We start from the raw sequence: 20034 nt of genomic DNA, 5'->3' as shown, positions 1-20034 counted from the left end.
AGATCATCCCCTGCATTCTCCTCGGATTCACCATGATGGAAATATTTGCCGGAGAATCCGAGATTGAATTTGAATCCTTGCACCAGCTTCTGAATCCGCTTCTGTGTTCTTAGTAATGCCTGGAAAAATATACAGTGTTTCTTAAAAAACGACCCAAGTTGGGGGTTCCCATCTAAGTTTTCAAAGTTGACCACCTCTGGGGGCCGCCCCTGATAATGTGGCAAAAATAAAACCCAGTGGAAAATGTTTTCCCTTGAATATATTGATAGTCTCAATTTGAGACACGTATTTCAGCGTTTTTTGAAATTCAAATCCATTCTCGAGATATACCGAGTGGCTTGTTTTTTCTGAAACACTCTGTAGAACAAACTGAGGTCTATGATTTAAATCAAGAATTTTTCACATTCTCGAGATATACCGAGTGGCTTGTTTTTTCTGAAACACTCTGTAGAACAAACTGAGGTCTATGATTTAAATCAAGAATTTTTCTCTAGCACACTCTTAAAGTAAGTTTTTCCTCTTATATAGAAATTTTCAGTAAATTTGCCATTGACGTGTCTTATGCATAATTACCAACATTTCTTTTTACCCATTTCTTAGAAGCCAATGAAATGAAGTTTAACAATAAAAGTTGTTAATGATTTTTTAATAAATTAGTTAGCCAATTATAAAACCTGCATAAGTATATAAGTAATTGTAGGTATGCCCATTTTAGCTCTTAAACACTGAACAAAATAAGAAAACTAAAAGTAAAGCCATTCTCTTCTACCAATGACTAGTTAAGGAACCACCTACACAAATACCTATGTATTCTGAGTGGGTAGATGAAAGACCAGAAACTTGGGCCAAGTTGAGAGGTACCTACGTGCCTAAATGAAAAATAAATCTAAGTAAAGTTTTCATTTGAATAAAATCCTTATTAGGTTGTATCACAATAGATTCAGGGTTTTCAACTTACTTTTTACAGCTAAAGCACCAAACAAGGGTAGGTAGGATATCACAGTAAAAATCACAAAAAATAACATGTGCAGGAAATGACACTTGAGAATAATAAAATTGATTTTTTAGAAAAAACAAAACTTCTGCTTCTGCACTTCTTGAAATAAATTGCTAGTATGATACAAAATGGCTAAAATACTACAAGTTTTCATTAATTTACACAAAATGACCAGGATAAGCTGAAAATTTTTACACCTTTTTTCTCTGAGACCCTTCATTAAGATTAATTAGAGATGTGTTGAATTCTTCACATTCCAGAGAACGATTAATCTCAAATCTCATTGCTCATTCATCCTGCTGCAATCCTGCATCCTCCAGAAATGCAGTTTTTCGCTAAAAACATTAGTGTGCAATATAAAAGTTGGATTCCGTGACTGGCTGTTGCAAGGCCCACTCAGCCTCGTGAGGAAAATGAGTAGCTATGACATATAAATGCGCATAGTGACCGGTGCCAGCATGATAGGTAAACATTGGATTTTAGGATTATTGAGAAATTGGGAAAATCCTACAATGCTGCAGTGAGTACCAAAGTTGTGACATAATAACATTAATAACACAAGGAAACTGCATTTATTAAAGCCAACAGTCCTACATATATACCAATAACAATGGGCAAACTTTATGCCGAACAGATAATCCTGGACACATACGTTCAGATGGTCTGACAGACCCAGGCCATGTGTAGTGGGAAAATTTTCCAATTGCGGTCTGTCAGAATGTCTGAGACCTGGGTCTGGCTTCCTCCTATCCTATCTTATCTCCCTTATCTCTTTCCTATTTAATCCTATCTTATCTCTTTGATTTTGGGACAATAAGACCTCTGTTGTTACAGTTTTCTCTAACAAACCTAAGTATTTATTTATTTTTCCACCTAGATTCTGATATCATCAGTGACTTGTTACTTATGGACCTTTACCTAAACCTAGGGGGGAAAACAATTTGAACATTCCGAGCCATTCAAAACTTAACAAAAAGGTTTGCTAGGAGTTTTGTGTCATGTTGTAAATATTTGACAGTCTGATGACCAATGCCAAATGTGATAATTAAGTAAATTTTCCAATTGCGGTCTGTCAGAATGTCTGAGACCTGGGTCTGGCTTCCTCCTATCCTATCTTATCTCCCTTATCTCTTTCCTATTTTATCCTATCTTATCTCTTTGATTTTGGGACAATAAGACCTCTGTTGTTACAGTTTTCTCTAACAAACCTATTTATTTATTTATTTTTCCACCTAGATTCTGATATCATCAGTGACTTCTTACTTATGGACCTTTACCTAAACCTATGGGGGAAAACAATTTGAACATTCCAAGCCATTCAAAACTCAACAAAAGGGTTTGCTAGGAGTTTTGTGTCATGTTGTAAATATATGACAGCCTGATGACCAATGCCAAATATGATAATTAAGTAATTATTTTATTAATTAAAACAACAGCTCTGAGCCCATTGTATAAAATATTTTAATTCAGTTTCTTTTCTTAGGTGATGATGTATATTTTTCAAATGTGATTGTAAACAGATGAAATAATCAGCTTCTCCTTGGGGCATGAGATAAGCAAATTATAATGCCGAGAAATTGTATGTTTAAAATTGGGTATTGCCCAAATGATGTCATGGTAGGTACCTACTTTACTAAAATAAGGATATTACAACATTAAGCTTAAACAACTACTAAGTAAGTAATGTTCATTCTAAGCATAATTATTTTTTTTTTATTTTTAATTATTGGTTGACTGCAGTTCAGGACAAGCCAGCTGATTTAACATGGCTAGAGCACAAAAAGACAACTTTTCTTAATCTGCTATTGCCATTCGGCAAAAGCTAAAGCTGCTACAACAACATCTCCACCCTAATAGGTATAACTTTACAAATTCTATGTTGCTCATGAGACTCAAACTACAGACCACAGATTACAACCCCAATGTTTTCTCCCACAGATACTGCCACTGGTGAGAGGGTTCAGTATGAAATCCAACTTACCTACTTGGTTTCCTGTAGTGCAATAGTCCTAAACTAAAATGGACACGGCACACAAGGGATCAAGAAGAGACGACCTTAACATAATAATGTATTTGTATTTTTTTTTTTAATTCTGTAACTTTTGTTTAATTTTGTATTTTTTTTTTTAATTCTGTAACTTTTGTTTAATTTTGTATTTTTTTTTTTAATTCTGTAACTTTTGTTTAATTTTGTATTTTTTTTTTTAATTCTGTAACTTTTGTTTAATTTTGTATTTTTTTTTTTAATTCTGTAACTTTTGTTTAATTTTGTATTTTTTTTTTTAATTCTGTAACTTTTGTTTAATTTTGTATTTTTTTTTTTAATTCTGTAACTTTTGTTTAATTTTGTATTTTTTTTTTTAATTCTGTAACTTTTGTTTAATTTTGTATTTTTTTTTTTAATTCTGTAACTTTTGTTTAATTTTGTATTTTTTTTTTTAATTCTGTAACTTTTGTTTAATTTTGTATTTTTTTTTTTTTTAATTCTGTAACTTTTGTTTAATTTTGTATTTTTTTTTTTTTTAATTCTGTAACTTTTGTTTAATTTTGTATTTTTTTTTTTTTTTAATTCTGTAACTTTTGTTTAATTTTGTATTTTTTTTTTTTTTTAATTCTGTAACTTTTGTTTAATTTTGTATTTTTTTTTTTTTTTAATTCTGTAACTTTTGTTTAATTTTGTATTTTTTTTTTTTTTTAATTCTGTAACTTTTGTTTAATTTTGTATTTTTTTTTTTTTTTAATTCTGTAACTTTTGTTTAATTTTGTATTTTTTTTTTTTTTTAATTCTGTAACTTTTGTTTAATTTTGTCACTGTTGATAATACCTAGATGTAGACTAGAATATACCCTGTCTACATATACTGCCAAAATGAGACTGAAAAGTCCCTTTCCCTTTACTTGCGCAGTCCAAACAAAGTCTTTGTTCAAAAAATGAAATAAAATAATATAATAAACAATTTATTATTATTCAATTCTAGTAAGAAATCATCTTTTCGTTACTTTTTTTAGGAATACATAAATCATTACGAATACTGAATACCATCGGCATAAAAAAAAAGTATCATTGTGGGAGGAAGCACTGTGCAATGTACCTTCCTCCTTTAAAGATATTCTACCGTTGAACCTTTGACACGTTTGGCAACGTAGCCTACTTTTTAGATGACTCCTTGCTGCCATATTCAAATGGATAAGGTATAGGTTGTATCACACTAGATTCAGGGTTTTCAACTTACTTTTTACAACTAAAGCACCAAACAAGGGTAGTAGGTAGGATATCACAGTAAAAATCACAAAAAAATAACATGTGCAGGAAATGACACTTGAGAATAATAAAATTGATTTTTTAGAAAAAACAAAACTTCTGCACTTCTTGAAATAAATTGCTGGTATGAATGTATGATACAAAATGGCTAAAATACCTACTACAAGTTTTCATTAATTTACACAAAATGACCAGGATAAGCTGAAAATTTTTACACCTTTTTTCTCTGAGACCCTTCATTAAGATTAATTAGAAAAAATTAGAGATGTGTTGAATTCTTCACATTCCAGAGAACGAGAGAACGATTTATCTCATTACTCATTCATCTTTCATCCTGCTGCAATCCTGCATCCTCCAGAAATGCAGTTTTTTCGCTAAAAACATTAGTGTGCAACTTTCATTAATTTACACAAAATGACCAGGATAAGCTGAAAATTTTTACACCTTTTTTCTCTGAGACCCTTCATTAAGATTAATTAGAAATTAGAGAATAGAGATGTGTTGAATTCTTCACATTCCAGAGTACGATTTATCTCCTTCAGTCTTCATCCTGCTGCAATCCTGCATCCTCCAGAAATGCAGTTTTTCGCTAAAAACATTAGTATGCAACATAAAAGTTGTGCCAAGAAAAAAATCTATCTAACTGAGCCTTGGCAAGATGAATTTGCTAGTGGCCCCGAAGGATCACTGAAGTTCAACAAACGTTACGCTTGGTTGGTATCAGGATGGGTGAACTTCTTGGCATGAATTATATATGTGTTGCTGGCTATTCCCGGTTTCATTCAAGCTGGGCTAGCTAACAGAGCCTTGGCAAGATGAATTTGCTAGTGGCCCCGAAGGATCACTGAAGTTCAACAAACGTTACGCTTGGTTGGTATCAGGATGGGTGAACTTCTTGGCATGAATTATATATGTGTTGCTGGCTATTCCCGGTTCCATTCAAGCTGGGTGAGTGAGAGGAGGCATTGACTGTCACTGAGGCTTTCAGTGAGTCACTGAAATCTGAATGGTCGGTTAAGCTCGTCGCACATTAATTGGAAGCGTAGTTAAGCGACTTTTAGTAGCACGTATAGCAAAACTTGGGGAAAAAAATCGTGCCGTCTGTAGTGGAAAAATTCTCATTTATTAAATTACATTACCTCAGAACATTCGAAAAAAGGGAAAAAAATCGGATGAGACTCGCGGACTCGCGACAAGTGGGTGCGGGCCTTTAGTAGTAGGTATATGGTGAGTGAGAGGAGGCATTGACTGTCACTGAGGCTTTCAGTGAGTCACTGAAATCTGAATGGTCGGTTAAGCTCGTCGCACATTAATAATTGGAAGCGTAGTTAAGCGACTTTTAGTAGCACGTATAGCAAAACTTGGGGAAAAAATCGTGTCGTCTGTAGTGGGAAAATTCTCATTTATTAAATTACATTACCTCAGGACATTCAAAAAAAGGGAAAAAAACCGGATGAAACTCGCGACAAGTGGGGGCGGGCCTTTAGTAGTAGGTATATTTTAGCACTTGGCGGTCTGCACCACAACCAAGTCCCCAACTGCATACAAAACAGTGTTGTCAGCTCCCTTGAAAAAAGTGGGGGGGAAAACGCGGCAACGCTGCATTTTACAAGCTGATTTCCAAGGCGTTTGAAAGCTGACGGATATGCCAATGGATTTCCCGAGTGAAGCCTCTTTTTAATCGAACGAAGCAAGATGAAAGTTTTAAGTTGTGATTTTAACTGTTCAGAGACACCAGACACCTCTCAAATAATTTATTTACGGTAATTGTCTAGAATACACGTCAATACTTTCTATGAAATTTTGCTAAGTTTTCTTATTGGTTCTTTTTGTTTTGTGGGCTATGGGCGCCCTCAGAAAATAAATGGTTTCAGGTCCGTAGCCAGGATTTTGTCGAGGGGGGGGGCTGAGTGTCCAAACAGTGAACAACGGTGACACGGGGAGGGGGTGGATGATCTAAATTTTCCGAGTCGGACCCAGTAAAAGAGGACCCCTCATAGATAATATGGTTCTCTCTCTGTGGTTCAACAATGAATCAGACAAAAAACTCAAAAAGTACAAAATGCCAAATAATGGCTGAAAAAAAAACTCAGACCTCACTTCGTTTGGTCAATTTCTGTCTCACTTTTTCTGTACATTAAGCTTGAATCCACCACTACACTACCTCCTCGTAGCGCAGTTTTCACTCTTTTTTCCCCGAATGAGTAAACAGAAAAGTTTTGAGAAAATTTTAGAATTTTTTTTTGAATTTAATAAATTTTAATTAAAAGTATTAACTAGGTATTTAAATAGGTATCTATCGGTTTGTGCTTTTAGCAGTGATCTATTTCGTTTTTATGGTCAATAAACTACATTTCGAAGACCGAAAGAAATCCGCGGATTCACCCTCCAGTTAATCCCGTTGTTACAACCCCCCTATAAACAGTTTGTATAAAAGTTCTCAAGCTTTCTAAATAAAGTAGAAATAACTCTTTTAAGGAAAATTAGTTAGACTCCAAGATTTAGAAGTGATACTCATGTCCTCAAGGGACACAACTAAATCCTTGTCCAAGTCTAACACCTTCTACTACTTGTACCACTCGAGAAGAAAAGGCATCTTCCTTCATCCGACAATAATGTTCAAGAACTTTATCAATAGAAATGAAGAGTTTCGAATAAATTGTTTTCAAAGAGACAGTCTCACGAATTAATTTTATTTGTGTAATCATCTAGTTGTTTATTTTAAGATATTTAATTGTTGTGCAAGGTTTTATCCTAAATATTTATTTGTGGAGGTCACAAGATGAAGCTGTTGGAGAGTACAAGATTTGAAGCCCTCAACCGAGCCCTTTGTATCAATGTTGGTGACAGCAAGATTGTTGGAAGGTAATATTTTGGTGCTTTTGTTTTAAGTAAGGATTTTAACCCGTGAGTACACGCGTTAAAAATCCGAACGTCAGTACAAGCGTGTAGAGAAAAAATCTCACACCTGGTTTTGCTTTGTATTTCGTTTTGTTTGAAGAATTATGTAATATTTTCAAGATAGATTAAGTTTGTTTATGAATTCAAACTATATTTAAAGTAATTTCAGCGACTTTTTTTTAAACAGTTGCAGTTCGAACCCCTGAAGACTCCAAGATTTAGAAGTGATACTCATGTCCTCAAGGGACACAACTAAATCCTTGTCCAAGTCTAACACCTTCTACTACTTGTACCACTCGAGAAGAAAAGGCATCTTCCTTCATCCGACAATAATGTTCAAGAACTTTATCAATAGAAATGAAGAGTTTCGAATAAATTGTTTTCAAAGAGACAGTCTCACGAATTAATTTTATTTGTGTAATCATCTAGTTGTTTATTTTAAGATATTTAATTGTTGTGCAAGGTTTTATCCTAAATATTTATTTGTGGAGGTCACAAGATGAAGCTGTTGGAGAGTACAAGATTTGAAGTTTCTTTTCCAGTCCGTTTCACGCGATGGATTCAGGCATCGGGAGTGATTTTACCGTGGATGAAGAAGAAGAGGATGACTGCTAGATTTGAAGCCCTCAACCGAGCCCTTTGTATCAATGTTGGTGACAGCAAGATTGTTGGAAGGTAATATTTTGGTGCTTTTGTTTTAAATAAGGATTTTAAACCTACAGAACTTCTAATCCTTTTGAAATCTTGGCAAGTAAAAGTTTTAGAATTGGAGGGGCCATCATAAAAACCAATTCAAACAAATTCAAGTGTAAATTTCTTTGCATTTGTATCATTGAAATCATTCAATGTAATCTATGAACTCCATTGTTTGTACCGTTAGTATTCCAGCGCAAACAAATTCAAGTGTAAATTTCTTTGCATTTGTATCATTGAAATCATTCAATGTAATCTATGAACTCCATTGTTTGTACCGTTAGTGTTCCACCCTTTTCTATTTTTCTGCAGGATTGAAAGCTACTCGTGTAAAATGGCAGGCAATGATAAGCAGTTTTACAAAAAGTTCAACTCGGAGCAAGGAACAACACCACAGGATTTGCAGGCCCTCTCACCGCCTCAATCTGGCCTGGGAATATCTCCAGGTCGTTCACATTACAGGTAAAGGTCAATTCATGAATTCAGTAAAGTTAAGAAGTGAACAGTTCAAATCTCTCGGACTCTCAAGACACTATTTGGTTGCTATTAAACTTTTTAGTCTGTAGAAGTCAAGAAAAGATAGTTAAAATTCAGGTTAGGGCCAATATTGAACAAGTTCTACCGTTTTTGCCGAGCGTGTGAGATTTTTTCCCTATGTGCGTGTACTCACGGGTTAAACCTACAGAACTTCTAACCCTTTTGAAATCTTGGCAAGTAAAAGATTTAGAATTGGAGGGGCCATCATAAAAACCAATTCAAACAAATTCAAGTGCAAATTTCTTTGCATTTGTATCATTGAAATCATTCAATGTAATCTATGAACTCCATTGTTTGTACCATTAGTATTCCACCCTTTTCTATTTTTCTGCAGGATTGAAAGTTACTCGTGTAAAATGGCAGGCAATGATAAGCAGTTTTACAAAAAGTTCAACTCGGAGCAAGGAACAACACCACAGGATTTGCAGGCCCTCTCACCGCCTCAATCTGGCCTGGGAATATCTCCAGGTCGTTCACATTACAGGTAAAGGTCAATTCATGAATTCAGTAAAGTCAAGAAGTGAACAGTTCAAATCTCTCGGACTCTCAAGACACTGTTTGGTTGCTATTAAACTTTTCTTTTAGTCTGTAGAAGTCAAGAAAAGATAGTTAAAATGATGTACCTAAGTACCTAAGAAATGAAAAGTTTGGTAAAATATTAGCATAAGGAAAATAAAATAATAATGATGTTTGATTGAAAGTTACTCGTGTAAAATGGCAGGCAATGATAAGCAGTTTTACAAAAAGTTCAACTCGGAGCAAGGAACAACACCGCAGGATTTGCAGGCCCTCTCACCGCCTCAATCTGGCCTGGGAATATCTCCAGGTCGTTCACATTACAGGTAAAGGTCAATTCATGAATTCAGTAAAGGAAAGTCAAGAAGTGAACAGTTCAAATCTCTCGGACTCTCAAGACACTATTTGGTTGCTATTAAACTTTTCTTTTAGTCTGTAGAAGTCAAGAAAAGATAGTTAAAATTATGTACCAAAGTACCTAAGAAATGAAAAGTGTGGTAAAATATTAGCATAAGGAAAATAAAATATTAATGATGTTTTTTTGTTTGTTTGTTTTTCAAATACGTACGTAAACATTGCCAGGGTACATCTAGGGAAAGTCATGTTGCACAAATAAAATGACATTGCAAACAATTCAGTCCCAGTTTCCCAAGCTTTAAAAATATAAATAACTTTTTATCTGTTTTCAAATACGTACGTAAACATTGCCAGGGTACATCTAGGGAAAGTCATGTTGCACAAATAAAATGACATTGCAAACAATTCAGTCCCGGTTTCCCAAACTTTAAAAATATAAATAACTTTTTATCTGTAAAAAAAAAAGGTTAGGTTGCCTGCCAGGTTCATTTAACCTGCTTCCAAGAAGAAATGTATGGGGAATCTTTGACATATTTGTACAGATAATAATAATAATAATAATAGTAAGTTACTTACCTAGATACTTACCTCTTAATAAACAAGTTCCTAATGAGTTTGTACATAATGAGATAGGTAGGTGTCCTCTAAGAAAAGAAGAAAAAAAAATAGGTAGGTACATACCTTTAACTTAAAAATAAAAGAGAAATTAGGCAAGAGAGAAAGTTTTTTTAGGACAGAAGAGGTGCCTGAATTTCAACCTTGGTAGTGTGTATGGCCCTGGCATGATGCCCATTTTAGTTGAATAAGAAATCTGTTAACCCTTCTGTACTTAGCTCATTGTTTATTTTGGATAGATATGACACATACCTACTCCTCAACACACTCATTACATAAAATTATAGAAAATGAATTATATTATAGACTTTAATATTCAAACAGGGTGAGTTAGAAAGAAAAAGTTTATGAAAAAATTATACAGATATTCTTTGGGCCATCCATATTTTACTAGGAGGAAAAACTTAGAGCTCATTTCATTGGTTCTTCTTCATTACCAGTCTCCCTGACACCTATTACAGTAATAAAATAAAGGAGTTGAGTACAAACTTATTTGTAATTTATATTGAATTTCAGTCGCAGCATCTCTGGTGATGAGGAAAGTCCTCTATGTGACACAATCAGTCGGAAAACTCTGTTCTATCTGATAGCCACACTCAACTCAGCTTTCCAACCGGACTATGATTTCTCCGACGCCAAAAGTCATGAGTTTAGCAAGGAGCCAAGTCTTGTTGTGAGTTTGAATTTATTTTATTATTGACCGAACAATAGTGAGGTCTATGTTTAAACTCGACTGTTTTGCATTTGGTTTAGATGTTTGTTTGAATAAATATTTGTTCCACTATAACTTGCGCTGGTGATGAGGAAAGTCCTCTATGTGACACAATCAGTCGGAAAACTCTGTTCTATCTGATAGCCACACTCAACTCGGCTTTCCAACCGGACTATGATTTCTCTGACGCCAAAAGTCATGAGTTTAGCAAGGAGCCAAGTCTTGTTGTGAGTGAATTTATTTTATTATTGACCGAACGATAGTGAGGTCTATGTTTAAACTCAACTGCTTTGCATTTGGTTTAGATGTTTGTTTGAATAAATATTTGTTCCACTATAACTTGCAATTGCCTGGTCCGATTTTGATGAAATTTCAGTTCCTTAAATCAAGGCATGTCAATCCTTAATATTTGATGTCCCAGGTCCAATTTTAATCCAAACTTTTGGTCAAGCCAATAGATAAATGACCGCATTTATGACCCTTCTATACCCTTGTGTTATTTCTACAAAAATACCGAACTCCAAGCACAGAGCCGAAAAAACTTCGACCCCGCCGGGCATTGAACCTGGGACATCTGACGTGCTGAACTTTGTCGATGGTGGGTATCAAACCCGGGTATTTTAATCAACACAACTATTTAACTTGCTTCCCCCAACCGCACTTATGACCCTTGTATACCCTTGTGTTATTTCTACAAAAATACCGAATTCCAAGCACAGAGCCGAAAAAACTTCGACCCCGCCGGGCATTGAACCTGGGACATCTGACGTGCTGAACTTTGTCGATTGTGGGTATCGAACCCGGGTATTTTAATCAACACAATTATTTAACTTGCTTCCCCCATTTTTTTCCGCAGTGGGTGATGAACGCTATCGATAGCAACCTAAGCACGACGGCCGGGGAACAGTATCGCACATTGCGCCCTCATCTCTGGGCCGCCCTGGAAGATGAAATAGTCCTACCTGAGTGTGACATTTACAGGTAACACTGCAGCAACGGTGATGTGAGGGGAAACACAACCCTGCCCTTTAATGTATCAGTTGCATTTGGGTGAAATTTATTAATTAAAGTTCGATTTCTACGCGAAAGGTTGTGAAAAATCCAAATATGAGGTCAAAACTAAAAACAAAAAAAAATGTAGGTACCTACTATGTCGAAAATTCAATTTTCATTTTCCGTTCTAATGAAAGAGTTCAAAAACGTGTGACGTTAGAGTTCAGGAAATAGGCAGGAACGTCTGGGCACAAACACATTAATGTGTTGCCTGCGAGGAAGCTTTGCTCGGGACATTATCGTGTACGGGAGCGTATGCCGTGAGTGATTTACCGGTATTTTTTAAAATCGATTTATCTCGGGATCTAGAAGTCGTAGAAGAGATTCCGTTGATCCTCATTTTTCCTGCTCTGACTTTGAACCTCACCCAAGTGCAACTGTTCTATAGGGGTGGGGAGGCACTTTCCCCTCCGTTTTCGAGTTGGGTCTACCGGTTCTCGTTCCGATCACCGAAGTCAAGCAACTCGAAACACACTGGATGGGAGGCTGGAGGATGCCAAACTTTTTTTTTTCTTTCCTTTAGGTTTCTCGTAAGGGAAAAGCAAAAATGGAATATGGAAATAAATTGAAAAAATAGTACGTATCTTAAATGAGAAAAGGTTTATCAAATCTTTTTTTTTTAGCTGAATCCCCTTTTAGGGATGAACTATTAATTTTTTCTTCTTTTTCAATTCATATTTCATTTTATTTTTACTTTCTTTTCTTCTGAATTTGGCACCCTCCTACTCTTCTTGTCCTTGTGTACTGTTGACTGCGGAAAACCTATTTTGTCTCTTCCCTTTGTCTTATTTACCTATCCCCCTCCATATTCTTGTAATTGAACGCGATGGTCTAATTGTAAGGTGAGTATCTCTGGTTCTTCCTTTTTCTTTCTACAGATGTACAAAGAGGATTTATTATTATTTGTTTATTTTAATGATGTCTCCATTGTCACCAACCTCAGTGGTGCAGTTGTTAACGCGTTGGACTTTGGATCTGGAGGTTGGTGGTTCGAGTCCAAGTCAAGTCATAAAATGTATCTAGGTGTAATCATCGGGGAACGATATTAAATTTGTGACAAGCATTTAAATATGCTTAACACGCAAAAAAATGTCTCAATTGTCTCTCATCTTTTTAGTGAGGGTTTTTGAAACTTGCTATAAAAAAAAGCTTAACAATTTTATTCCAATGTTATTTGTTTCAGCTACAATCCGCTTCCCTTTGTCTTATTTACCTATCCCCCTCCATATTCTTGTAATTGAACGCGATGGTCTAATTGTAAGGTGAGTATCTCTGGTTCTTTCTTTTTCTTTCTACAGATGTACAAAGAGTATTTATTATTATCATTTGTTTATTTTAATGATGTCTCTATTGTCACCAACCTCAGTGGTACAGTTGTTAACACGTTGGACTTTGGATCTGGAGGTTGGTGGTTCGAGTCCAAGTCAAGTCATAAAATTTATCTAGGTGTAATAATATCGAGGAACGATATTTGTGACAAGCATTTAAATATGCTTAACACAATTGAAAAAAAAATGTCTCAATTGTCTCTCATCTTTTTAGTGAGGGTTTTTGAAACTTGCTATAATAAAAAAGCATAACAATTTTATTCCAATGTTATTTGTTTCAGCTACAATCCAGATCTAACTTCAGATCCATTCAGTGAAGACGGTAGTCTATGGTCATTCAACTATTTCTTCTACAACAAGAAACTCAAGAGAATCGTATTCTTCTCTTGCAGAGCTATCAAGTAAGTGTATCTTTCTTTTTCATCTAAGAAAACATTGAAATGGTAAATTTTATCAATGACTTCATCAGAGATTTCACTAATGGGGCAAAAATTTAATGATCCAAAAAGGAGATTTTAATGATCCAAACAGGAGTTCTCGTGGATGCATAAGGAGTAAGAATAACTAAAAATTTCACGATTCCAAGCAATGTACAGACAAATCTACAATTTTATTTATATAGATACAGATGGTAACAATATAAATACAAAATATAAATACAAAATAAAGTTTGATCAAGGGTGGGGTTAATGCCTAAGGCATTCTCTACCACCCCACCCTTGATGTACAGAATATAGATGTAAAGGCCCTTGGTTATTGATGTAAAGGCCTATGGTTCTCACGTAAGACAAGGTTGAGTCAATTTTAATAGGGTCGGGACTGTTGGTAGGGGTATATTGGTTTTTTTGCCAACATTTATCCTTTAAATCACTACATGAGTTATACAACGAAACCAGACCAAATCACCAAGCAGACGAAACACGTGTCTTGGGCTGCTTGATGATTTGGTCTGGCATCGTTGTATAACTCATGTAGTGATTTAAAGGATAAATGTTGAAAAAAAAAAAAAAAAAATGTATGTACATATTGATACAATCCTAAAAAGTTCATTAAAAAAAAACTTTCCACAAATATTTGTGAAGAGAAGACCTCAGCTCACCACAAATATTTTTTTTTTTTTTTTTTTAAGGCTTTATGGCAGGATTCTCACACAGTGAGCTCTTCCACCCAACCAAATCATGATTTAGATTAGACAAGGGGTTCATGTGCAGATTTTTCTCATGTTTTTAAAAGTAACTACGTTAAAGGACCCTCATTCACACCTATCCTTACCTCTTCTCAGTCGGGCGGGTCTCAAATGCGGGTACTCTTCAGTAGACGTCACCTTGACTCGCCAGATATGTTTCCAAGCTGTATACAGAGGTTCATGAACAGGATAGACACCGGAGTGATGAGGGGCTATGCTGTACCCAGAGTCTACTGGGGCAGCTGATCGCAGGACTTGTTGTGCGACCAAATCTTCACGTGCCGGTTGTCCAGACACGGGTTCTGTGTTATCAGAAGTGGGGGGAAAAGGGAATTAGTGGTTGGGTGGAAGAGCTCCTCCAGGAGAACCCTGCCACTTAAAAGAAAGCCATTGAAAAAAAAAAAAATAGTTTTCTCTTGTAGTCAATACCCACAAAAACACAGATGTGGAAAAAAAGGCCAAGTTCCTATCCAAAAATGTCGGCCTGTAAAAGTGGTGAGGTCAGAAAATTAAAGCCAAGTCTGCATTCCCAGTTTTTTTCGTGTCTGCTGAAAATGCTGAATCTCAATTCCTTCAACCTTCTCTCAATTTCAACTTGGCTGTGCTTTTCCTTTTATGTATTTTCATGTTAATAACAGGAATTCGTACCAACCTCAGTGGTGTCAGGGGACCCCAAAACGGATATTTCTACATTTTCTACCCATTTCTCGATTTTGAAAATTTAGACAGATTGTAATACTTTCTCATTACTAGTGTAGCTTCGCCATAACTGTAGTAATAGAAAGTAAAAACGGTTCTCACCTGTATAACAGTAGAATAGAACGTCTGATTGCCGGAGAACGTTTTTTTTTTTTTTTTTTTTTTTTTTTTTTTTTTTTTTTTTTAGGGGAAACATTTTCGAATTATATCCAAGTTGTTAAGACGTGGTCTGGCTGGGGAACGTTAAACAGGGAGTAGACCAGCTTAGTCTGGCTGGGGGGCTATAAACAGGGAGTATACCAGCCTGAATCTCCCTTGCTAAAGAAATAGTACAGAATGAGTGCCAAGGGCATCCACTCGGAAAAATTTGTTTAGCCAAAACCAGTTGGCCTCAAAGCGATCACTCTAAAGCTGATTTAGAGGCCGACGACAAACGCCGACCCCATCTGAACTTGAGAAAAGGCGAAGATGATCCAAGTTGAAAACTTGGGGATCCAACTTGTAAAGTCTTTGTTATAAATTTGAAGTCAATCCTACGTTATTTCTCAGATACGGGAAGCACCAAAAATAATGAAAGCATTCTGAAAGGTGATTTGTGCTTTCAATAGAACACTTGAATGATTCATATCGAAATTGGGACGTAAAATTGAGAAATTCTGACCCAAGACAATAATCAGGGCCGAAATGCGAAGCCTTAATTTAGGGTAAGATTTTCGTTAGAACGCAAATAGGCTCAGATACGGGAAGCACCAAAAATAATGAAAGCATTCTGAAAGGTGATTTGTGCTTTCAATAGATCACTTGAATGATTCATATCGAAATTAGGACGTAAAATTGAGAAATTCTGACCCAAGACAATAATCGGGGCCGAAATGTGAAGCCTTAATTTAGGGTAAGATTTTCGTTACAATGCAAATAGTCTCAGATACGGGAAGCACCAAAAATAATGAAAGCATTCTGAAAGGTGATTTGTGCTTTCAATAGATCACTTGAATGATTCATATCGAATTTACGCAAATAGGTACATTTAGAACAGATAGGCACATACCGGGTTGAACACAAAAGTCTGAAACAGTTCTCCACCCTGTATGGACTCATCCAGCTTCTTCCGGCCTCCCGGATATCGCTCTATGAATATTGTATGTGTGAATAGACCACACGTCTGTCTCGGTAGTACGCTTACACCTCGATGTATGAACCCTGGGGGACCGAACAGGTTAAGTGTTAAAAAAAACTGTTTCACCGCCAGAGGAACCTCCGTGGCCGAATGGGTATCACTCTGGAGATCCCGGGTTCGATTCCCGGTGGGGTCGAAATTTTTTCGGCTCTATGCTTGGATTTCGATTGTGAATAGACCACACGTCTGTCTCGGTAGTACGCTTACACCTCGATGTATGAACCCTGGGGGACCGAACAGGTTAAGTGTTAAAAAACTGTTTCACCGCCAGAGGAACCTCCGTGGCCGAATGGGTATCACTCCGGAGATCCCGGGTTCGATTCCCGGCGAGGTCGAAATTTTTTCGGCTCTATGCTTGGATTTCGGTGTGCTTTTTTTTTTTTTTTTTCTTTGCAATACCTATCTCGGACCAAGATCAATTTGAAATATATTTTTAGTTTACTACTTTAAATACTTATAGATATTTATCTTTCAAATTTTGAAGTTTGAAAAGTAAAAATGAAAATGTAGGTCGATGAAAATCCATAAAATACCTATTAGGTATGTCAAGTAAAAACTTCTTGTGTGATTTTATGGATGTATGGCATAGCAAAGATCAATGCTTAATAATTTTAACAAGAAAAGAATATGTAAGTATCCTAAAACAGAAAGATTTCCTAGAGATGTTCATCTTTCAGTCGCCCTATGCCTTCTTCACTCCAATTTACTTTTTATTAGTTCTCACTTCTCACAACTATTATTATTTATTATTTTTATTGTTCTCTGTAGATGATAGCAGATATTTATGTTTAGATTTAAGAATTCGTACCTAAAGAGACGTCTGAGAGAAGTAGCTACTGAGAGAGGGCATTTTATAAAAACCCAAGGGGTTTACACGAAGGTTCTAGGAACGATTTCTTACAACGCGCTCAGAAAAATGTTCGTGGAACAGCCCATGGTCTTGTGTTCTTGAACCGCCTCTTTACGATACGATATTTTGTACTGGGCGAAGATTTTATGTGTGGCCCGTTGCATATTGGAGGCGTAGTCGCCTGAAAAAACCAAACCTATGGAAAATGATAGACTCTTCATTGACTCTCAAATCGACTGGGCGAAGATTTTATGTGTGGCCCGTTGCATATTGGAGGCGTAGTCGCCTGAAAAAACCAAACCTATGGAAAATGATAGACTCTTTATAAACTCTCAAATCTCTATCATTTTATTTACTTGACCAAACTAGGTCAAGATTTTTATAGGTTTAGTTTTTCAGGCGACTTCATGTTACTGAGTCGCGCGACTACGCTTGCAATGTGCGACAGGCCTGAGATTTGTGAGATACAATGGAGTTAAAAATCGGTTCAAATCCCAAAAATATTCATGCAAACTTTGAGAACTAGGTAAGAAGAAAAAACAGTAAGGTTATAGGATCTCAGTTTCTTTGATTTCAATGTTTACTTTTAATTTGACAGTTTTGGTTTTAGATTTTAGATGACAAAGTTTCTTTTAGTTTTTAATCCGTGGAGTAATGCCATGAAAGAACATACGTAATGGTGGAGAAGTATTTACTGAGGTAATGATACGATATTTTATACCTAAAGATTAGCTACGGATATTTTTTGTTACAATGAACATTTTCTTTGAAAAAGGTCTCCCTCCATATACCTATAAATAAATAAATAAATAAATAAATAAATAAATAAATAAATAAATAAATAAATAAATAATAATAATAATAATAATAATAATAATAAAAGATTTCATTTCTTTCGTGGCATTTTTCACTAAATAAGAAAATTATATTATAATTCAGATTATTTTAGATATATTTCCCATGTGTACCTTATTAATTTTATTATTACTACAAAACTGTTGGACTTTGGCAAGTCGCATATAGATTTAGCTAACACTTTTTATTTGAACTCTTTGTTTTGTTTAGAATTAGAAGTCGCGTGTATATTTTTATTTCCTCCAAATTTATTTTTAGTGGAAGTCAATTTAGAAATAAAACCCCTTTTTTTTCTCATTTTATGTTTACATTTATTGAACAGATAAAACATTTTGTTCTCTTGTTCTTTAATTCTTTTTTCAAATGAACATTTAGCATCCACCTGCAACGCTCAATGGTCTGGCCTGATCTACGCTCGCCGATTTCAATAATTACACAATTGGATCAAACTTTATTTACAGATGGTAACAAAAAGTATATACATATAAATACAAAATAAAGTTTGATCAAGGGTGGTAATCAAAATCTAATCTGTAGAGTTAATGGAAAAATGGACGAAAAACGCAAAAATAGCATAAAACTGTAAAAATATAAAATTCTTTAATAAAATATATTTGACTTAAAATTAACTGAGGGGTGGGAGGTTAGGAAGACAAAGTCAACAAAGTTTTTATTACACACTTGCCTGCTGCCTTACGGGTATTTTTCTCTCGGGATTTGAGATGAATTCCCCTCTTTTAAAGGGAAATACATTTAGTTCACTAGTTGGTGGCATAAAACTGTAAAAATATAAAATTCTTTAATAAAATATATTTGACTTAAAATTAACTGAGGGGTGGGAGGTTAGGAAGACAAAGTCTTCAAAGTTTATTACACACTTGCCTGCTACCTTACGGGTATTTTTCTCTCGGGATTTGAGATGAATTCCCCTCTTTTAAAGGGAAATACATTTAGTTTACTAGTTGGTGTGGTAGGGTTTGTACAAAACCATTGGAAATCCAAGAGAGCATCTTTCCAACTCCCAAAAGTCAAGGGTTACCTCAGATTGGGATCCCGGCGAAACATTGGTAAGTTGTATTTTCTTTGCTGATACGAAACCGGTTCCGATGGCGCACTATCTTGGATTTCCTATGGTTTCTTGGATGTCCTATGGTTTCTTGGATTCCCTATGGTTTCTTGGATTTCCTATGGTTTCTTGGATTTCCTATGGTTTTGTACAGATCACGCCCAAAGAGGGGAACCGAGCTTCAGAAGAGGAGGAATTGCGAAAAAAAAAGGTCGTGGCTCGTGGGTATGTACAGGTATACCTATAAATAAATAAATAATAATAATAATAAAAGATTTCATTTCTTTCGTGGCATTTTTCACTAAATAAGAAAATTATATTATAATTCAGATTATTTTAGATATATTTCCCATGTGTACCTTATTAATTTTATTATTACTACAAAACTGTTGGACTTTGGCAAGTCGCATATAGATTTAGCTAACACTTTTTATTTGAACTCTTTGTTTTGTTTAGAATTAGAAGTCGCGTGTATATTTTTATTTCCTCCAAATTTATTTTTAGTGAGAACTCTTTGTTTTGTTTAGAATTAGAAGTCGCGTGTATATTTTTATTTCCTCCAAATTTATTTTTAGTGGAAGTCAATTTAGAAATAAAACCCTTTTTTTCTCATTTTATGTTTACATTTATTGAACAGATAAAACATTTTGTTCTCTTGTTCTTTAATTCTTTTTTCAAATGAACATTTAGCATCCACCTGCAACGCTCAATGGTCTGGCCTGATCTACGCTCGCCGATTTCAAAGTAATTCAAAATCTAATCTGTAGAGTTTATGTAAAACGAATGGAAAAATGGACGAAAAACGCAAAAATAGCATAAAACTGTAAAAATATAAAATTCTTTAATAAAATATATTTGACTTAAAATTAACTGAGGGGTGGGAGGTTAGGAAGACAAAGTCAACAAAGTTTATTACACACTTGCCTGCTAGCTTACGGGTATTTTTCTCTCGGGATTTGAGATGAATTCCCCTCTTTTAAAGGGAAATACATTTAGTTTACTAGTTGGTATGGTAGTGTTTGTACAAAACCATTGGAAATCCAAGAGAGCATCTTCCCAACTCCCAAAAGTCAAGGGTTACCTCAGATTGGGATGCCGGCGAAAAATTGGTAAGTTTTCTTTGCTGATACGAAACCGGTTCCGATGGCGCGCCATCTTGGATTTCCCATGGTTTTATACAGATCACGCCCAAAGAGGGGAACCGAGCTTCAGAAGAGGAGGAATTGCGAAA

At 35.3% G+C, this 20034-nt stretch overlaps 1 protein-coding gene and 1 long non-coding RNA gene across 9 annotated transcripts; one reads left to right on the top strand and one right to left on the bottom strand.

The window, feature by feature from the left end:
* Window positions 1–6481: 6481 nt before the first annotated feature.
* On the top strand, window positions 6482–13409 carry LOC103519940 (repressor of RNA polymerase III transcription MAF1 homolog). 8 transcript variants are annotated; one of them, XM_026831247.1, is made up of 7 exons: window positions 7376–7681; window positions 7775–7834; window positions 8165–8314; window positions 10394–10407; window positions 10674–10816; window positions 11446–11570; window positions 13252–13409. In XM_026831247.1, exons 1-7 carry the CDS (start codon window positions 7659–7661, stop codon window positions 13373–13375), a joined length of 639 nt encoding a protein of 212 aa, XP_026687048.1. In that variant the 5' UTR covers window positions 7376–7658; the 3' UTR covers window positions 13376–13409. The 8 variants fall into 8 exon arrangements, with proteins under 8 accessions (XP_026687052.1, XP_026687051.1, XP_017303843.1 ...); XM_026831251.1 differs by lacking the exons at window positions 7376–7681; window positions 8165–8314; window positions 10674–10816 and adding exons at window positions 6482–7101; window positions 8724–8873 and having other exon boundaries at window positions 7813–7834; window positions 10394–10550; XM_026831250.1 differs by lacking the exons at window positions 7376–7681; window positions 10674–10816 and adding an exon at window positions 6482–7101 and having other exon boundaries at window positions 7813–7834; window positions 10394–10550.
* A 4063-nt stretch (window positions 13410–17472) lies between these two features.
* LOC113471817 lies at window positions 17473–19295 on the bottom strand. The gene is made up of 2 exons (XR_003394368.1): window positions 19045–19295; window positions 17473–17673 (listed from the first exon to the last, which is right to left on the bottom strand). It is a non-coding gene; the product is annotated as an uncharacterized LOC113471817 (long non-coding RNA).
* Window positions 19296–20034: the final 739 nt, after the last annotated feature.

This window comes from Diaphorina citri, unplaced genomic scaffold (assembly GCF_000475195.1).
Source record: "Diaphorina citri unplaced genomic scaffold, Diaci psyllid genome assembly version 1.1 scaffold3053, whole genome shotgun sequence".
NCBI classification, from domain to species: Eukaryota; Metazoa; Arthropoda; class Insecta; order Hemiptera; family Psyllidae; genus Diaphorina; species Diaphorina citri.
The sequence above is the reverse complement of the archived record's forward strand: the minus strand, read 5'-3'. Positions and strand labels throughout refer to the sequence as shown.

What these genes read in the sequence shown, in the direction of transcription:
- LOC103519940 (XM_026831251.1), top strand. Translation starts at nt 7,041, where the DNA reads ATGAAGCTGTTGGAGAGTACAAGATTTGAAGCCCTCAACCGAGCCCTT. An exon ending in GACAGCAAGATTGTTGGAAG is followed by an intron (nt 7,835 to 8,723) that starts GTAATATTTTGG and finishes ATTTTTCTGCAG; the next exon opens with GATTGAAAGTTACTCGTGTA. An exon ending in CCTGAGTGTGACATTTACAG is followed by an intron (nt 11,571 to 13,251) that starts GTAACACTGCAG and finishes TATTTGTTTCAG; the next exon opens with CTACAATCCAGATCTAACTT.